The sequence below is a fragment of the Protopterus annectens genome, chromosome 2.part1 (genome assembly GCF_019279795.1).
Source record: "Protopterus annectens isolate FY-2018-M chromosome 2.part1, PAN1.0, whole genome shotgun sequence".
In the NCBI taxonomy this organism is placed as follows: Eukaryota; Metazoa; Chordata; order Ceratodontiformes; family Protopteridae; genus Protopterus; species Protopterus annectens.
Genome location: NC_056729.1, coordinates 746,866,118 through 746,888,196, shown reverse-complemented (window position 1 = coordinate 746,888,196; position 22,079 = coordinate 746,866,118). Strand labels below are relative to the sequence as shown.

General features: G+C 37.2%; 1 protein-coding gene across 5 annotated transcripts in view; it reads right to left on the bottom strand.

Moving 5' to 3' along the window:
* TRIM2 (tripartite motif containing 2) overlaps positions 1-22,079 on the bottom strand; it is a 1,116,451-nt gene that overhangs the window by 9,987 nt on the left and 1,084,385 nt on the right. For all 5 annotated transcript variants that reach the window (XM_044062463.1, XM_044062466.1, XM_044062467.1 and 2 more), the window contains exon 11: positions 2,610-2,750. In XM_044062463.1, the coding sequence (XP_043918398.1) occupies positions 2,610-2,750 (141 nt within the window). The remainder of the gene's footprint in view (positions 1-2,609; positions 2,751-22,079) is intronic.

The window sequence follows — 22,079 nt, the reverse complement described above, 5'->3', positions numbered from 1 at the left end:
TTTTTTAAATCATTGGAGCCTTTCCATTTGAGTACTATGCTTGGATATGTACACGCCAAAGAGAGCACTGTACTCACTGATGGGTTTGATAAAGGAACAGTACAATAACTTCTTTGGATGTTGAAGATACAGCCTTGGAAATTACCTGAGCCAGATAGAAGGACTTCCTGACTATGGTGGAAACATGATGATCAAATGATAAACTTGTCCAAATAAGCATCCATGTTTGTCTGAGGAGGAGTCTTACTTATAACATAGGAAGCAGGAACAGCTTTTTTGCCAAATGTTAATACAGTGCACTTTTTTGTACTTCGTGAAAGAACAAACTTATTTCCACCGACTTTTTCCTCTCCTGTACTTCAACCATTACACCCCAACAACCTTCCCTCCTTCACTTTAATGAATACACCCCCCTTCACCCCCCCAAACCCTACTTTCCATCCTTTTCTTTTTCTAACTGCCCCATCTGCTGTTCTACCCTGTCTCATGCATTACCTATATACTTAAGTTATAAACCTTCCAGATACACCAAGTTGGAACAGGCAGCCTAGCTAGAAGTAATCCTATACCCCACTCTCTCACTTGACTGCTATTACCACCATCGGCTTTCTTATTCCAATGCTATTACCGCTATCCTTTTAGACAATACTAATATCTACCTTCATAATATACTCTATTATATATTTTGAACTCTTTTCAACCCTCTCTGTACTGAAATGTAAGAACACTGAACATCTTTACAGCAATGTTTCCCTTTCGCAGTATTAACTCCATATACTTCCTTGAAGATTTTAGAGCTACCAGAATTGTATAGACTTCTACATTTTGATTTATTACTGTATATATGTCTAGGAATTATATTTGCTTTTTTTTTTTTCTAGAAAAATTAAATTTTCTTTGAGAACTGTCTGAAATTCACTTGTTAATGTAAATGTACTGTGATGGAATGTTTCTCCCTGAGCCTCCACTGAAAATGGGCTCTGCCCAGTCAAAATTTCCCAGTCAACAAAGACAAATAAAAAAGTAGGCAAGTAAATAATTAAAATTAATTTAGCTTGACACAGTTTTCAGTATATTCGGTAAGTGCACACTCCTGCCCTTTATGGAACAGTTTGGTACTGGTGGATTTCTGGATAACAGTGCCCAGTTTGCAGTCATTAGCAAACTTGGTCAATCATAGTTCAGGGATATTGGCTCGGATGTCTGCAAAATAAATGCTAAACAAGAGAGACTCCTGTGGTACACTAATTACAAAATTTACTTTCAAAGATTGCACCAGTAAGTTATACTGCTTGGGATCTATTGAATAGCCACTTTGTAATCCAATGGATAATGTAGAGGTTTAAATTAAGTCTGTCTTAACATTTCAGTAACACCAGCATAGAAGATAGTATTAAAAGCTGTGGCCGGGTCAAGATAAGCAGTTTGCACAGACTGGCTGCTTGTCCACAGCCTCTGTAACCTTTTAAAAGAAATTTACAAGGTTCAGAAGATAGGACCTGCCTGTCATAAAACCAAACTTAGTGGGGTCTAGATTAGGTAAGTGGCCTATATCTGTATAAATGGAGTTTTTCTATAGTATGATCCGTGGATTTGTATACAAGGCTGGTGAGGCTGATGGGCCTATAATTTACCTGGGCCTGTTGAGGGGACATCCTTGTGTAGATAAGTCAAAGTGGCTGTTCTTCAGGTACCAGTGGGCAAATCCTGTGGATAGGCCATGGATAGAACAGTTTAAGCACATACTTGGAACTGATGAAAACACAGTCTGGTAAATCATCTGGTCCCACAGAAACATTGTTTCTAGACTTTGACAGGAATTTTAACACATGCCAAGACCATTTCAGGGGAAACTAAATTTTCAGGGATAGTGGGTGCAGTTATGTCAGTAGGTGGGGTAAAATTAGCACTAATATGTCTGCTGATATATAGGCTATATCCTTGGTATTGGCTGCATGACATTATGGATGAGCTCAGTATATTGTTTAACATTTCTTAATTTCTAGACATAACTGAAAAAAGACTTGCAGTTATCTTTGTTATTTGTAGCAACCTTAAATTCATAATCTGCTTCACATGTTCTAATAGTACTCAAGTTCCTTGCCGGCATGTTTCAGTGTAATCTTCACATAGGGGTATGTGGGTTTCTTACAACATTTCATTACTTTCCTATCTTTTTTATACAGTTTATTAGCATGGGATTCATAATTCCATTCTATAATTCCCATTCTAAATGAATGGAGTGTCTAACATCTGAGAAGAGATGAACCTTGTAACTACCACCTCTAGGAATTTGTGAACTTGTCACACAAACTGTACTGGATCATTTACCTTACTTTTTATATGCAGAACAAACAAAAACAATTCATTGGGACATAAAATACTACAGCAATTTGATCTCATGGAAGCAGGAATTGTGTTACTGCTTTCTGTAAATATCTACAAGTGACCTATACTCATACATGCATGTATTTTACATGAATGATGTACAAAATGGATGTTCCATGCATTCAGAGTCTATTTCCTGTATGTGTGCACTCACATAAGTGGTCTATTTTATTAAACATCATAGGATTAGTGATTAACACACTCATGGTTTATGTTGTTACCTGTATTCGACTGTTGCCCCAGTCTGCTACAATTATATTTCCATTCAAATCCACAGCCACTCCAGTTGGGGCATTAAACTGTCCATTTCCTTCTCCATTTGAACCAAATTTCAAGATGAATTCACCTTCTTGGCTAAATACCTATGAAAAAAAGAGAGAGAGATTTGCATTAATTCTTTTTCCTTAGATTATTTTTGCCCTTGTGCCTGCTGACCTTCAAGCCTAATCTAATCAAACTCTAACAATCTGTTTCTCCTGTACTAGGGAATTACCTCAATACAATACGGGTGGGGGGAGGCAGAGCTTTCTGAAGGGAACATTCCACAGGCAATCATGAGGGTTGCTTGTACCTCACCATCATCCTGGCAGTAAGGGGCATTTATATAATCTACCCACCCTCTGTAAGGCGGGGGTTGAGCTACTTGCATCACTGTGGAGACCCACAACATCCTCCCTCTAAGTACATGCTTCCATGCCCTTACAGCTGAAGGTTACCGCCAGGCAAAGCCATCCTCCTCTGCTACATCCTTCAAACTCCAATATTACTAATAAAACTTGAGGTGCTGGGCCATAATCAGAGCTGTATCCACCTACACCACTGGAACGGGCAGCATTGCATCATTTTTCTTCAACTTGGTTTGCTGTGCGCTTACTGCTACCATGGAGTTCTTGCATCCTTCACAGAAACTGACCCCTCTAGCAGGCCAACTCCATGGATAATAAACATTATTCTCCAGGCTCTCTGGTGTAGAAGGTAATACACTGACTATGATGCAGATGATCTAGTTTTGAATAGTGCCTCAGATGCTGAAGGAGACAGAACAGGATAGGAACAAGTGGTTGATGCCTGCTCATGCATTATGTGGGGTTGAGGTGGCTTCTATCAGACAATAGCCAATTCCCATCATGCAAATGATGGGCTTGCATGACACAGAAAATGGCCAAAACTGAGGATGTGGACTTTGGTGATACACACACGCATGCAGTATAATGAGACTGTAATGTTAAGGTGTTCACATCATCCACAAAAAGTCATCACTATAAATGCCTTCATTGTCAGAATGCCAACCAGGGCACAAGACACCTCCCCGCCTGTATGGGTGAGGGTCCTGTGATTGAGTTTTGCCTCTGAGTTGTTGACACCCAGTATGAAGGAATACATGGGCTCGGCACAGATGTTGGAGGATTGAGGGTTGGCTGACATGAAGAAGAATGGACATATAACAAAACAATTATTTTGTGGTACTACTTGGTATATCACTGTGCACGAAATTTCACCAGTCCCCAGTACTGAGCATACAGAAAATATATGTTGCACCTACCACAATTCCACATGTTTTAAAGAATTCCAGTCTACAGTTAAGTGTTTTCTGAGTTTGTGACTTCCAGGCTACAGTACTACTGGTAAATTATTCACAGCAGTTCTCATCTAGAGACCAGGACACTACCATATATTTATTGACTGCTGTCTATGCCAAGAGAGGAATATCCAACAAAAGGGTGAGCACCTAACACCCCCTTCAGTTTTTCCTTGACAAATTTTAGACCAAAAGCATTCCACAAGGATGATTTGGGAAGAAAACTCTTGGAGAGTACAGAAATACAACTTCTTGATGGAGAATCATTTTACATGGCTGAAGACAAATCCACTTAAAATTTTATCAAATTCAATTAACCAAAAGTCTAGTTTCCAGAATTCAGACTGTTCTTATAGGAGAGTGGAAGAGTGGGTTTCCATGGCAATTATGTCACCATTGCTGTATATAACACACACCGAGGTGCTACAACTCGAATTATACAAAGTTCTGGAAGCTGCTAGCAATGGCCCCCATTGGATAGGATCAGTAACCACAGTTTGTCTGAAATGTTTTATTTAATTCATTTTTGTATGCTGATATTCTGGACATTGACATACAAGAGATCTAAAAAGTGTACACACCCCTGTTAAAATGCCAGGTTTTTGTGACATAAAAAAATGAGACCACAATAAATCATTTCAAAACTTTTCCCACGTTTAATATGACATATAACCTGTACAATTCAATTGAAAACAAACAAATCTGTTAGGGGGGAACAATATATATATATATATATATATATATATATATATATATATATATATATATATATATATATATATATATATATATATATACATACAAGTACAATAAGCTGGTTGCATAAGTGTGCACACCCCTAAACTAATACTTTGCTGAAGCACTTTTTGATTTAATTATAGCATTCTTTCACCTTATAGTCTTTTGTTTTTTGGCACATTCAGTAGCTGCCTGATTTTTACCCACTTCTGGTTTGATTTCCATTCCTGCTTGATGCCGATATGCTTCTGCTAAACTAAGCAGGGAAGTCATTTTAGACTTATTCTCCTCATGTTTCAAAACTTTCACTACATTTGGATCTTGTGAGGTTCAGCAGATAAGTAATGCAGTGTCCTACAATTGCAGATCTATACATGTAATCAATTTTGAGGAGGCCTATACCTCCTTCAGAACGGGGAATATATAGTCTTGGTATGTAATGATTTTTATAAATCATTTGAGGAGCATGAAACATCTTTATTGTTTTCCTGTCCAACCGATCCAACACCTTTTGGGGCCAGTCTCTCTCTCCAAAACTAAGTTAGGATAGGAAGAGCAAATAGATTTACAGTTTGGACTTTGTTCCTAAATGTCAATGCTGTTTTCAGTATTAATTTTAGTCTTCTAAAATATCCCTTACTAAGCTTTATTCACATTTCTTCATGTTTTATTGTTGATCCTTCATCAGTTCCCAAATATTTACAAACACCCTCTTGCTCAAGTTCTTTTATGTCACATTCCTATCACAAACCTAGGTTTTCTTGGTGCTGCAGTTTTCCTGCTTTAAAGGCTGCTTTTGCACATTTATCAAGACCAAATGACATTCTTAGATCATCGGAAAAACTTTTGATCAGTTGCAGTTATGCTTTCAGTTCTTCATCTGATGACCTGTCATCCACAAAAAGAAGATGAGAAGTCTTTATACTTTGTTGTTTTCTGCGAGCTAAATTATAGCCATGACCTAATCGGTTAAGTAGATGGCTCAATGGGTTAAGGGGAAGACAAAAAAACAGCAGTGACAAAGAGTCACCCTGGAATATCCCCCTTTGAATTTTTATCCCTGGAATAATTTGTACTTCACCATGGCTTAACTCCAAAGTGGTTTGTCACTGTTTCATGGTTACTGTAATGCAATTGATCAGTGTAGGGTGTATCTTGTACATTTTTAAGCACCCTTTTATCCATGAATGTGGGATACTGTCAAATACTTTTTTGTAGCATATCCATGCCATACTTAGATTCTTCCCCTTTTTCCAGTTCTCCATTGTGACTTTTATTTAACAAATCCTTTGTTCTATATGACTTTTTTTATTTTTATTTTTATTATTTATTTTATGTTTTATTACCCTTTTGTTCTACTGCCATGATTGAGTTTTCTTCTCAGTGACTATAAACTCTGTCAGCATCAATTCCAGTGTATAGTTTGAATGTTGTTGGAAGGCAAGTTATTGGTCTATAGTTTTTATGATAGCTTGCAGGTTTGCTCTTAAGAGCATTGTTTTTCCTGGTGTTAACCAGGTTGGTGTTTGCTCAGGGTGTACATACAAATAGTTCTTAGTCGTGGCTAAATCTTCATGTAAAGATGTTAATACTTTGAGCCAGAAGTTAGGTACTGCATCTGGGCCAGGGGGTTTTAATTAGGATTTTTTTTAATTTTGTTTCAATCTATCTGGCTGCTACTTCATCCCATTTCATATCCTGTACATTTGAATTTCTTATTCTTTCTTTTACTTCTTCTATCCCTTTAGCATCTTTGTTATGTTCCACAGATATTTCTCCAGAATGTATCTATTTCTTCTTTTTTTGGTGGGGTTTCAATTCCTTTTGCCTTGTTTAACAATTTTCTATAAAACTTTTTTGGGTCATCAATAAATTGCTTATTTTGTACTTTTCCTTTATATTTATCTGCATATCTTCTAAGTTTTTCTGCCTATGCTGATATTTTTAGTTTATTATTTTTGATAGTGCATGATAGATCTGGACTGATACTCCGCATTGCGTTTATCACATCTATCTTTCTGAGTACTTTTGTTGATGTGTTCCCTCCTCTATATTCTTCTAACAGTGATACCTCTTGTCTCGATTGCTTTTCTCTATCCGATACTTCCATGATGGCATTTGATTTTTTCCCCTTACTTTTCCTTACCGCCCTGTGCTTTTGTGGTAAGACTGTTATTAATTTAGCGGCACAGTAATATAAACTATTTACTTTTGTTGCATCAGATGAATCTCTATGAACAGTCCTAATGACGGTGTTCATTTGTTTTATCAAACTTCTAACTTTTTGGGTTTTATTGACTTTCTATAGTCTATTTCTTTCATCAGTCTTAATACGTCTGTCCATCTCTATTAAATCAAGCAACTCTTCTCTTAGATCATTTTCTTCTAAACTGAAGGCACATTCTTTGTTCTCCATTTCCTGTGAGCATTCTATAGAAAGCTCCACAGCATCTTCCTGTGGCATATTCTCTTCAGTTTCATCCTGTGTCATCCATTACTACTTCACATGGGAACTCACTGGCCTATCACCCGAAAACACTGACTGTGTCAGACATGTCGCACTTTCCTCTTCATTCCCTTGCTGTGCAACTCCAGCTGAACTTTTCTACTTGCTTCCTATGGAAGGCTCCAAAGTATCTTCATATGGCAAATTATTAGATGTTTCCTGTCCCACTGGTTTTCTTTAATTTGGGGATCTGCTGCTCTATCCTGCGGTGATGTTATCAAAGCTAGATTTTCTACACGAACTCCTTCACTACACAGGTAACCCATAACCTCAGTTTCGATTTCTTTAACTTCTCCATTGCTAATCATTTTTTCTACTTTTAGTCTCCGTTAATATTTGCATTGTAAAATTTTCCACATCTGGATGCCTTGGCCTGCATTTCTCTTCAAATATCTATGGTGCTATTTTTTAGTACAGATTAGTTTTGCTTTCTCCTTTGCATAAATATTGCACCATATTATACCTCTTTCTCTCTCCCCTGTCCATATTTCTTTTCTTCAGATGTCTCCTGCTCCTCCTGTTTCTCCTTACCTAAAGGACTCATTCCATCATGCTGTGATATACGTGTTAGACTTTCTACACTAAATCGCAAGTATTCCATAACTTCAACGTGTATTTTTTAACTTCTTCTTTTACTAATATTCTATCCTACATCCCTCTTTCGGATCTTATTTTTTTGTATTGTGAAATTTTCAATATCTTGATGCCTTTGCCTGTATTTCTCTTCAAATACCTTTTAGGCTGCTTTTTTGTTCAGATGAATTTGGCTTTCTCTTTTGCATAAGTAGTGCACCATATCAAACCTTTCTTTCTTTCCCATGTCCATACTTCTTTTTTATATCTATAAAACATTTCTAGATTTTGTTCTATATATTTTCGCACTTCCTCAGTCGCTTCTTTTTCCAAACAGCACAAGGTTTCTTGGTCTATATAATGTTTTTCATAAATCTGTTGCATTAATGAACACATTTTCTTTTATTTGAAGCTTCTGATCGCTTTTCTTGTGGAAGTATTTCTAAGTTCTCTCTCTTTTTGTGCATGTTCTCTCTGAATTCTAGGCTTTTTGCATAATAGTAACAATACATAATTTCTTTCTTAGCCTCAATAGCCCACTCTATCAGCTTTATGGCTCTTTTTTGGCCTATCAATTTTTGTGGACTACTACTTCCTTATACAACAGGACGCATCCTCCCCTGGGTCTGGCCTAGCCCCATTGTAGGAATGTTTCCATGCCTTAAGGATTCTACACTGTCATTTTTTCTAGTCCTGGCACCTTCCAGCAATCCTACTCTGCTTTGCTTGCTGATTTATCACCTCTCCATGCTGGCATTATAGATGGGGAGAAAGTGCAGCCTGGCTACATACAGGTTAGAAGGGTTCACAGGTGACTTGTAAATGTTGATTAATAAGTTGCTTTCAGAAAGATTGACCAAAGATGTTTTTATTGCTGGAATGGACAAAGTAGGCCAAGGGCATATGATAAAGGTAAGGCTGGTGATGTTATTGTCACAAAGGCAAGAGAACTGCCACAATGGGGGTAGTGAAAAAAAAAACTAATGACAAGGGTGACAGAAGGTAACAAGATAGGATGGGAAGCAAAGAAAAAATATATGTTAAAATGGGCAACACTGCAAAGCAGGAAATAAAGAGGTCCACAGCAAAGGCTCTGGTTGGGACAAGGTACGAGTTTTAGGGTTAGAGTTTAAGATCTGGTATGGTAATATAGGTTTATAGAAATGGATGCTGGGACAGCTTTAGTTTTATAGGGACATCGAGCTAGTGGAGTTTGAGCACTTGCCTTTTCAAGCAGCGTGTTGCGACTATAGCGCTCAGCTGTCCAGATTTTTGACTCATATTTTCAAATCTGTTCCTCAGCAAATTACTGAGGATTGAGGTCATTAAATAATGACATACATTTGAGTTTCAGACTTCATATCCTTCAGAAAATGCATGCTAACACAAACTCTTATTCTAACAACTTTCAAAGTTTACAAGAGCAATGTTTAAAATCAGTCCATATTTTGCCCTCCCCGTTTATTTTAGACTTTGTCCAGATTTCTTTCACTAAGAGGATGAGAGGTATGGTACAGTTGCAAGTTAGTAGCACGCAAGCATGGGTAGTAGACCCAATACTGGCTTTAGATGAGGTCATCTTATACAAATATCTACCAGTTTGCTTTTAATTCAGGATCAGAAAAAAATACTATTTGTAGTTTATATTTTATAGCAAAGTTATTCAGGCCTTTGAAAAAGCCTTTCTAGTCTATATATGCTGATTATTCTATTGCCTTCAACAGTGGCTCACAATAAATTAATTTATAAATTAGCAAGACTTCAAGTGGAGGCAAAATACTGAAACTGATTCAATCTTAGTTGACAGGTTTTGGACAACAGAGATTGATGATCAGCATTCAGAGTGGTATTACCTAGGTAGAAGAGTTCCCCCAGGATCAATCCTGAGGCCATATTTGTTCAATTTATACTTGACGGGGTGTTTTTTTTGTTATACTGATGATAATAAAATAGATAACATAATTATTAATACATGTGATAAAAACTGAGAAAAGGCTAACCTAGACCATTTAAATAATTGGACTCTCAATAATAAAATTATTCTAAACGTTAGTAAAACCAAACATAGTTTTTTTTTTAGTGCTGGTACATAGCATTTTTGTTTTTTTTCCTTACAAGCACCTTTATTGAATTATCACTTGTGACATAGGCATACATCCATACAAACGTAATTCCACCATTACACTATAATTAACATTTTACTTCACATATATTGCTATACATCATATAACCTAAGCAACATTACCTACATTGTTCAATTCCTGCCCTTTTTTTTTTAAACAAGAAACATCTTTATTAAACCATCACTTACTAACACAGGCAATCATACATTTATGAACATGAAAACAAACCACTCAGTCCTAGTTGCAAGCATTTTACATCACAAACCAAACTGACACTCTCCCAGTTGTAAACATTACACATTTATAAAAATGAAAATGAACCAGGCAGTCCTAGTTGCAAGTATTTTACATTACAAACCATACTAACACTCTTTCAGTTGCAAACATTATACATCACATTATACATCACTAATAACCTACCCAATCTTTTTCAGTCAAACATTACATAGCTCATTTAAGTCCTGCTGACTCAAACCTCATTCCTCCCTTGTATGTATTGTTCCCACAAATCCCATTTTTCCTATGTAGTTTGCTCCTACCCTTTTCTAAAGACCTCAATTCTAGTTGTTTTCTCTCTCTTACTATAGTCACTACTTCTAGTACTTGTAGTATAGTTGGTTTAGATTTTGATTTATGTCTTCTAATAATTGCTTTTTTGGCAGTCACCATTATTAGACACAGCAAGGCCTTACCATACACCTAGGCAATTCCGATTCTGTATCATAGCTCAGAAAAATCCTCTCCCTCATCAGACCAATCTGCCCACCCAGCATCTCCGACAGTGCATCCCACAGGGAATCCTTAAAGTTTGCCAATTCACCACACTCCCAGAAAATACGTTTCTAATTACCTTTTTCTTCCCTGTCACACCTCCAACATTTGCTGAGGAAAAAATTCTCTGGAGTCTACTTGGGGTATAGAAATATCTACGCAAACATTTCCAGGCAAAAATTCTAAATCTTCGAGATTTTGCTGCATATTTGGGAGACATACATATATCCTCCCAATGTTTCTTTGTGAAATGCTAATCCAGTCTCTCTTCCCAATCCTGTCTAACCTCCTCTGATTGATTGTTACAGTTATCATGCAATATTTTATATGCTCTGCTAATTGTTCCTTTTTTAAAAACTCTACCAGTGCTGGTCTTTCATTTAGGACTGCACCCCTCCCATTTCTTTCTCTTTGACTACACTCTGATATCAATCCTTGATTGGGAAGGCAGTTCTCTAACCTGCAGTCCAAATAAATTCTTAATAGCTTCCTATTCTATCATCTTTCCCTCTCTAGTTATTTGCTCGCAATACCTTGGTTCCTTTTCCAATTTTCTCCAATTCCAGCCACCTCTTGCTTATTGTCTATATCCCTAATTGCAGTCATCCCTATCTGCAGAATCTCCTTTCTCCAATCCCATGTTAGCTTAGTTCTTAGAATACTTTCTGCTACTTTAGGGATATAATATTCTGTATGATTATTGTTATTCTCCTTAAAGGCCTGCATCCAAAATTCCAGTCTCTCTGTTTCTTGAGCCCCCCCCCCCCATTTCAGCATAATCCCTTTCCACTTTGAAATATAGTTTTCTGCCTGTGCCATGTATAGGAATCTTAACTGTGTAGCTCTGAAATAACTCTTCAAATTGGGTAATCCCAATCTATCCTATTCTACTGGAAGAATCAGCTTATCCCACTTGACTCTTGCTGTCTTCCCCTCCTAGGTAAAGTCCTTCAGCTCTTTATTAATTGCTATCCACAACTTCTCCTCTGGTTGATAAAAATATGCCTAACCTGTGAATAAGACTAAACGGACTAAAAACAATTTAACTGCTTGCATCTTATTATCCATATCCATATATCAAAAAACTTCCCTTTTCTCAGTTTTTGTATTAGCTTTTGTTTAGGTGCTTCCCACATATCCATAGCTGCCTTTTATACAGTTGCTTCTTGTTATTTCGATTTGAGGCTATGTCACATCTTATAAAACCTTTTGTTTTATCGAAAGTCTTCAAACAAACACACTCCCAATACCCCCCAAAAAACCTATTAACTTAATACTAACACACAAAACTATGCACACCTTCAAATATTAAAGTTTTACTCTCCTAATAGGAACAAAAGTCCCAAACTGAGAGCCACACTCACACACTTGAAATAACAATACACCATAACATTTGAAATGTTTTTAAACATATGTAGCTTGCTTCTATGAGTGTTTTCTGATATGTTGGATATTGCGTCTCATTATGTAATTCTGATTCCTTATGCTGTGTGTTTTATACCTGGAACTATTAAGGAATTGTATATATTTTTAGTTTTAAAGTAATAATTTTTTATATATATGTTCTTGCAAATGCTATTTAATTATGTTAACCTGGAGTTTTTAGCGACATATGAATTATAAGATCTAAACCTAGTTGCATAAATTCTGTGTTTATATAGTTTATATAGTGAATAAGTATTGTATTTAGACACTTGATAAATATTATTCTTATTTTTATTATATTTATATTTACATTATATTATTCTATTCTGTCACATTTTATTATGTGTTCTACAAGCTTAATGAACTATGTAGCTTTAAAATGAAAATGAAACAGTTGAACAGTTGAGTTATCTTGACTAAATTGATTAATTGCTTAATTGATTCATTTGATAGGATACTCTGTATATAAATATTGGACAGAATGAATTGATTTATAAACCTGAAGAAGCGTACCTTGGCAGTACGTGAAAGCGCTTGTTCCGTTAAGAGACAATATTATTTTTACTATTGTGGTGACTTCTACTTCATTCTGTTTGCTGCTACGTGGATTCCTTTTTTGGTAGAAGTCTTTAGATGGTAGTATCCTGTTTGTATTTATTACACTTGAGTTAACCTAAAAGAAAGGTTATCCATGCTAAGATGCAGGGTGCAGCCTGTGCTTCTAAGTGCTGATTGGTTTTGTCTTACCTTTATAACTCTCCCAGCTGGGAAAGTCCCTGAATGCTTTCAGAGAAGTTAATATCTTGGGAAAGCCCCTGAATGCTAATAGATTATCTCCATGGAGACATGAGAATTACGCAGCCAGTTTATCAGATAGTTTCCATGGAAACATGAAGAGCAGCTGCAGAATTGTTACTGAGCATACGTGTATTTGCTAGAAAAAAGCCTCATAATATTCAATGTTCTTTTTCATTTACTTGCTCTCTTTTAAAACGTATTAACTCAGTCTAAGGTCTTTAATCTAGCCATTCCCCCATGCAAGAATGAGAAAAAGCACATTCATTTTTCTTTTATCATGCTTTTTAATCAGGCTTTTTTTACATTGCAGTGCCTACATTTCTTACAACTGAAGAAAAAGAAAGAAGGGAGAAAGAAAAGGGAAAAAAACAGCAGCACCTGTTTACAGTTCCTATTACACTTAAAATAGCTGAAAACCTTTACCTTATAGCATGTAAAGAAAACCAGATGCCACAAAATTAGTACTATTTTAGAAAAAAATCTTTACTTACAGTTAACTTTCTCCCTGTTCTTCCTCTCCTCAGAGCACTTTTTTGAACATTAATGACATGAAGGCATATGCTTTAGAGTCCCCCACAAGTCCAACAAATTCTGAAAAAAAAGTCCAGTATTTCTAGATTTTCTTGTTCTGTCATATTTCACAAATATAATTACTGCATTATACTTACATATTAAGGTAATATTTTTTATTACTATTCATCTATGAACTCCTGTATCTGCTTAATTTCCAATGTACTTTTGATTCTTCTGGTCAACTCTCATGCTCCCTTCATTCTCTCCATCATTTTCCATTGAAAATTTTGAAGAGGTTTCATAAGTATGGTCCCTATGTGGTCTTTATTACTAGAACAAGAGGCAGAATCACCTTCTGTTTCACAGCTTACTTTTTGTTAGACAAGCTTTTGCATTTCCTCCTTTGCATGTACTTAATCAAAAAATGATTTTGTCCCTCCAGGGAAGAATACCTTGAAGACAGCTCTGCACAGCAGTTTGAATCGCACACTAGCATCTTGACATTCCCTGAACAGTGGAATAAATATGCTCCTCTTCTGTCTCTTGTACAATGAGCAATCATTCTTCGGAAACACTCTGCTGTCTCCCAGTTTTAGTACTTTGTCCTTTTGCCACAGTTTTGTCAGAATCAACTCCTTCTGCTGGTAGGATTGCATCTTTACTAGTAAATGTCTAGGTTGCTTTCTTATGGCCAGGTTTGGAGCATGCACACAATGTGCCCTTTCAACTAACAACAACTGCTGTGGAATACCAGTCCAGCTGCTTATGTTTGCTTTCATAAAATTAATGCAGTCTGTTCTCTTCCAGCTTCTGTGATATAGCTGAAAATCTCAGGTTTTCCCTATATGCTCTGTACTCTAGTTCTATTTTTTGAAACCTCTCTTCCTGAGCAGTCTCATATTCAGCCAGTCTTTTCTTCATTTCCACCTCTGATTTTTGCAGCTTTATCATCTCGTCTGAATATCTGTTTAAAGTTGCTCCCATTTTTTTCCAGCCTTTTGTTGTTTGTGTTGATATACTCCATCAGTGTTTTGTTTATTTTAACTAGGTCTGTGCATTTGTCTTATATCTTTCCTGTAGGTTATTGGAAGTCATGCCTGAAGGTTGCATTGCTTTTTGCTGAGCAGCTTCAGACCTTTCCCCAGTCAGTGTTTCTTCCTCACTTTTTGTAGCGGATTATTTTCCAGGTCTTCTGTATTTCTTTATTCCTAGCATCTGGACAGTGCACTTAACTAGCCAGTTACTAAAATTTACCCATAAACACAAGTCTACTTGTCTTCTCTCCTGAGTTGCTGTTTTTACATTGGGAGAGCTAGAAATAAGCTGTTACTCAATGTGCAGCCATCTTGGAAGTCCATACAGGTTTTTGAACAAATAATACTTATCATACTCAAGGTTATTAATACTGAGAATGTTTCTGCCTTAAAGTATCAGACAACTTATATTTTGAACATCATATATTTATTTAACATTTGTTTGCCAGGAAAGTCCGACTTGGAATGAGCTCCAGATACATGACTTTGTAATGTGGGGGAAGCCAACACGAATGTAGGGAGGACATGCAGACTCCACACAGAAGGCATCCTAGCTGAGAATCAAATGGGAGAACTTCTTGCTGTGAGGCCACAACACAAACAGCTGCACCACTGCGTCAAGACAGTTTAAACTTAGTTGGTGCATAAACAGATGTTTCCAAATAAAAGTAGAGACTATGCAAGTCCAACACTGTTCATACTTGTGTCATTGAGTCTTTGTACATAGCCTGCAATAATTCTACCAGTGTTTCGGGGACTGCAAACCATCACTGGACTGCCCAATTCAGCTTCCTTGGGGCTTGCCATATGCTTTCTCCAAATCCATAAATGCCCATTTTAACTATTTCCAGGTCTTTAGCTTCTTCTCAACAATCTGCCTCACTGCAAACATCGGATGGTTTGCTACATCCTGATCTGAATCCAAATTGTTCATCTTCCATCTTACTTTTTCCTAACCTGCATATTCGTCTATCAGTCATCTAACCATCAAATGAAATACAGTTATAATTTAATCAAGATGAAAGAAATTCACAAATATAAGGTGATTTAGGGTTAGGTCCAAAAATAAAATCAAGAGCTTCCAGATCAGCTGTGCTATTACTGTAGGTGTGTAAAGACTTCATAACAATATTCACCAGGTAATAGCTTTCTTGCCGTATTATGTCCTTTAATTTGCAAAACACTGCTCCTGTATCCTACTCATAGTAATCTAGCATTTCAAAATACTTTAATAAAAAATGAATTAATAATATAACCAACCTTTTCCAAAGAGCTTTGGCATCTACCGATTATAGGTCTGCCAGCTGGGTTTTTAAGGCCTTCATGAATGTTTATAAACAATAAAATGTAGGAATTATACTGGATTCATATTTAGGTTATATTATAAAATATGAATATTTTTTTATTGTGTAAACCAGGTAATTAACCATACTTTTATCCTGGAATGAAAGGCCATAGTTGTCACCATGAAGAAGACCAAACAAGCCTATGGGGTGTTGGCAGGGGAATCTAATGGTCTGCAGTGCTAAAAGAAAAAAAATATCAGTAGCGACAACAGAAATAGAAATTAATCTTACTGGTACTCTTACTACATCAGCTAAATATGTTAGTAAGCAACGTGATAAAGCAGCACAGAACTGGCATGCAATGGAAGAGGCACTATAAGTAGAAAACATAAGTTATCCTTATATACAGAGAGCTGGCAAGACCAATCTAGTATACTGTGTGTAACTTTGGAGGGATTGTTTTTGCCTGTTACGATGCAGCATTAATGTTCCCTATCGGAACTATTAGGCACAGTATTGAGAATCTAGTCACTTTTAACTTAAATTTTATTGTAGGCGTTTTTAATAAAACATGGATTACAGTAAAACAAGTTTAAAAACATAAATAGAATAAAAAGTAACAAATAAGCATAAAATAAAGAAGCAGTAATGGTGGACTTCAAACCATGAGTAACTTAAAAATAAACCAAATAATTCACTAGGGAGTCGAGCAGCAACATGACCAACTACAGAAAACAAGCCAAAAGATGCATATAAAAAAAAATCTTTATTAATCGAACACAATGCTTTTCATCTAGTAAAATCTCTATGGACTTCTTCAGAACTAAAAACTACACTGACAGGGACTCGCATGTATATGAAAAAGCAGTCTAAGTATTTAAATAGATTGAACAAATTTAAAGGTATAACCATAAAAATACATATTTTAAACCATAAAGTAGTAGTCGTAAAACCAGTGACAAATAAGAGAACCTATGTAATAAAAAACTTAGTGCTAGAGATGTAAGAAAATAAAAATTGAAAACTAAAAATGCAGAAGTTAAGAACATTTAAAAGCATCTAGTGTGCTGTAACCTAAAAAACTAGGTGACAAAATATTGAAAACACATATGTATGAGGCAATGCCTGAAACCATATAAGGTGTTTTATAACTGGAGAGCTTTTTTTCTTTAAAATCGGAACTATGGAGGCATTGCCATTAATGCTAAGCATGTGGGTGGCTCCTAACCTAAGTATCTAAGCATCATCATCATCATCAGCCCCCTTTTTCCCATTTTTCTACATGGGGTCGGGGTATCGTGTTAGCTGTCACCAAATCTCTCGATTCAGTGCCACACTCCTGCCTTCTTCAATACTCATAATTGACTTTCGCAGATCTTCTTTCAGACAATCCATCCACCTCTTTGCAGGATGTCCTCGCTTCTTCTTACCTACTGTCCCAAATCTTCCTCATCAGATTGTCTTCTGCTTTTCTACACGTGCCCAAACCACTATAAATCTGTTCTCTTGGATCTTTTCTGCAATTGGAGCTACTTTGGCTTCTGCTCTTATGTCCTCATTTCTTTGTCTGTCCCACAGTGTTCATCCTACCACCTTTCCTTAGGCACTTCATTTCCATCACCTCTAGCTTTTTCAACTGTTCTGCCTTTACTGCCCAGGTTTCTGTACCATACAGTAGGACTGGTTGCACCACTGTCTTGTACATTTTACTTTTCAGCTTCTTTGGCATTCTTCTGTCATAGACTACACCTGATACTCTATGCCAGTTGGCTGCAGCCCCCTCTGATTCTAGCTTTGACCTCTTCATTCAGACTACCCTTCTCAACTACCCCTCCCAGATACTTGAAGCTGTTTCCCTGTTCCACTATCTTCCCTTCTATTTCTATTCTCAGCTTCTTCTGATTTTCCCAGTTTGCTGCCATTACCACCATCTTATATGTGCTTAGTTTCATCCCATGTGCCTTCAGATTTGTTTTCCATTCTCCTATCCTTTACTGAAGTTCTAGCTCAGAGTCTGCCTGTACTGCCACATTGTCTACATATAGCAACTTTGTTGATCTGTCCCCTCCAACCTGTTTGCTAATGTAGTCCATCACCAGTATGAACAGCAGTGTGCTCAGAGCTGAACCCTGGTGTACAGCCACTGCCACTGGGAACCCCTCTGTGAGGCCGAACACTGTTCGTACTTGAGTCATTGGGTCCTTGTACACAGCCTGCACAAATTCTACTAATGTTTCTGGGACTTCAAACCAGTAAGGGTTTGATCTATTTAGCAGTCTGCTCTACTTGCCCAGTGTTTTACGTGAGCAAAACTGAGAGATAAATAAGAAAGTGAATTTATGAACATAATTATGATATCTTTAAATGCAATGAAAGCAATGTCCTTTATGGACATTCCATCCTTTGCAATAAGTTTAATCACTTACTTTTTTCCATTTGAGAAAAGGTATCAATGAAGCCTAGAGGTGGCCCTTGGAAAGATTTCTTGTAATTTATAGAGCTTGCTTGGATACTTAGGTTCTGGGTGAGATAGGGGAGAAATGGCTCCTGAGGATACTAATAGCAGTGTGGAGAGAAAGGCATAGCCCAGATGACTGGAGAATAAGCATATTCATGCCAGTGTACAAGAACAAAGGGGACATCCACAACTGTGGGCAGTACAGAGGCATCAAACTCCTACCACATTGCATGAAAGTTCTGGAAATGGTGATTGATAAATGTATTTCCCAGAGTAGTAGAATGTAAGATGGGAGATGAGCAGTTCAGATTCAGATCAGGATGCAGCAGAATTGACCCAATGTTTGCATTGAGATGCATACTTGAGAAGAAGCTAGAGATGAGAAGAGAGTCCAACTGGGCATTCCTAGACTGAAAAAAAGCATATGACAAGGTTCCAACTAAGCTGACCCACTCTCGTGCTCCCTTTCACTTCTTTCCCTTCAAGAAGAATCATGACTCCTCCTTATAGTGCCTCACCTGCAAACACCCACACCGACAGTCCGCAATTATACACATTCCAACTTTAAACCCAACCACATCTCACAAAACTAACCCTAATATCCACTACCAACCCCCTTTCACTTACATTAGTCTCAATCAATGTTATTACTGGAAACCAATACATTCTAAGTACTACTTTACTCTAATTTTAAACTATGGAATTTTGTTAAATCTTGCGACTACCAATGAATTTTGTACTTTGTAACTTTAAAACTATGGAATCTTGTTAAATCATATGTTTTCCCATGAATACTTGCTTGCTATGTTGAAAGCTCATACTTGTTTGTTATTAATCTCTGGAGCTTTTCTCCCCGGGCCTCCGCTGAAAATGGACATGTATCCAGTCGGACTCCCCCGGTCGACAAATGTAAAATAAAATAAAAATAAATAAATATATTGTTAAGGAGGTAACAGTATAGATATCACAGCAAGAGAACAAAATTCCACTGTAATACCCACAATTTTTTTCCAACTAGAAAACTGTTCCTTGGACATGTTGGTGTGTTTGAATCCCCCAACTACCCAGATACGTTTTAGGAGCATTCAAAGATAATCAAGTAAAATGTCATTTGAGGAAGCTCATATAGTGCTAATGTAAAACGTCCAAATTCTTATAAGATTGCAGGTCATTGGGTTCAGTTCCTTAACTAGGTTAACTAACAGCAGGAGACCAGTCTATTTAAGAGCAAATAAGGGAATAACTGAAGTTTCATTTTAACTAATCCCATAATGCAATGACTGTTTTACAGTTCCAGAAAGTATACATTTGCTACTACAGAAATTTGCATTGAACAAAATCAATCTATCTCCAGAAAAGAGGGGTTCAGACATTATGGAAGATTATGAGCTGGGTAAGAACAGAGTTTATAGAGTGTACTGGTTTGAGAAGTCCCCCTTCCCGGAAATCTCATTTTAAATGGATATTTCTCTGCAAACTGGCTCCACAATAAGGATGCAAATAAAAGTTTTCACTGGTTCCAAAATTAGAGGAAAACCTCTACAAAATAGATACGAGATGGTCCCTTTTTTTATAAATAACCCATGCAGGATGAGTCTTCATGGCTCCTCTACCTACTCCCAATCAGCCAGAGTCACAGGAGCTGGTAATCCCTGTACAAGGTGAAGGACCTATGGTCCTTTTGTTCCTGACCAGGAATCCTCAATGAGCTCATCTGCTCCATGGTGAGAGTTGGGTTGAGGGAACAGGGTCAGCTTATTGGTCCTATGGGATGGCCTACCCTCTCTCCTGGGAAAGAGCCCTCCCATGCACCTGCTCTTTAGTGCTCTGCTATAGCTGCCCTCTGTAGGGAAGCATGCCTAGGCATGCTGAATTTTCCTCACCTTACAGTGTAACTTGCACTTAGCAGCAAGGGCTCACGAGGCTGTAGCTCCATGGTATGAACTTCTAGTGCTTCTGCTAGGTGTCACCCATGTGGTGATCTAGGGCCACCTCCCTCTTCCAGATGGCTGAGCCAGCAATGACTGCTCACTCGAATACTCTTCCACCAGTTTCTACAAGTGACTGAGCCATTACAAATCTGACGGATTTTTCAAAGTTGCTGTAATCAATGTGATATTATACTTAGGATAAAATCATAATCTAAGAGAAAGACCTTCTCCATACAAAATTGCCCATACAATTTAGAAAATTGTACAAAATCTAAAATTTTTAGTGGATCTATGGACAGGAATAGAGCTAACTTGAGTAAGAACTACTACTAAGAGAAATAACTACATCAAGGACAATGGGTTTGAGTAAAACTGAGACATCAACCATAATATGAGTGAAGAAACTAAATATGTGAAATGACAGAAGGCATAGAAGCCACATAAAAAAATAGAAAAAAATGTATCTGTTGGTTCTGCACCTTACACAGCAGACAGGTACAAGTGGTAGTGACCTGCCTTTAAAATTGCAGTGTTTAAGGCTCACACTTCTTAAAAGATCACTACATGGCTATTATCGACAGAGTGCATAAATAACCAGAAAGATGGTATTAAATCAATGCTGAGCCCACACTCATAAATGTAACTAGCACACGGGGAGGTATTTCCCCAGCTAGGTGGTGGACTAACTGTAACAGAACAGCAATACTGCTCATCTGCACACAACAGTCACTGGTTTGCCACTCTGTCCCCCATATGCTGCCATCACCTTGTCCTAATCAAAAGGAGAGGATATATTCGCATTAACGAAAACTGGACTATGGAAATAGGAATAGTAGGATATGGTTGAGACACAGGATAATAGTTAAAGTGTTGACTTCACAAACAGAAAGTACAGGGTTTGATTCTCACCTTTGAAGGAAATTATCTTAAAATGGCCCACAAGAGCAGCTAGCGTAGAACTTATTTGTCTTATTTTGACTTATTTGTCCCACTTTAGGTAAGATACTCGGATGGAAAGTTTTCTTAGAGCTCAGACACTCCAACCTCCCCCTACCCTAGAAGCTCTCATACAAAAGATGTAGGATGAAGAATTCCTCTCACTTCCCCAAACTAGAGAGTAATTTTCCAACAGAAAAGCCGGAAAATATGTACAGTACTGGATTCATTGACCATCTGGTATTACTGCTCCCATTGCCTCTACATAAGTCTCTCTTTAAATATGCTTTGGCTCTGCATTTTAGTACCAATCACATTTCTTCACTGCTCACCTGATAATGAAACTGCTTTGTAATATGCAAAGATGGCATATTCATTGTAATTTATAATGGGTTTGTTGTGCTTCGAAAAGATATAAGTTATCTTGTTGCTTGCTGCCATTGCTGTCTGCATTACAACCAAAACAGATATTTTGGGCCAGCTGTTTTACTTGCTCAGCAATTATATAAATAAACTTCTTTTCGTATCAAGCTGACAATAAGTACATGGAATGAAGCACCATCTTTTATGCTGCATAGAGTGATCGTACCTGATATTTCTGATGCAAGTATTAGTTCCTCTAATACACAATCATGTACAGCAAAGTATGAAGTCCACAGAACCAGGAATTTTATCCTGATCATGTTATTTACTGCAGTGTCTTAGCGCACATCTGAGTCTAACAATCCGTCATCGATTACTAAATGCAATGCCACCAGGGTCCTCACAGGCACAGACGGCACCCATCTTTTGTGTGCATACTCCTTCCTATCCCTAGAGAATGCTATTGTACTGAGTGACAATGCTGTACACTCAGACATGGATACACTTACTTCCATACAACTTCAGGTATGAGGAAACTAGCTCCCACATCCACTCCTGGACACTGACAGCCTACCTGGCAGGTAAGACACCAGAAGATAGCAAAGACAACCAATTGTCGTCAGAAACTGCAACATATGTAGTGAGGTTAACAAGACA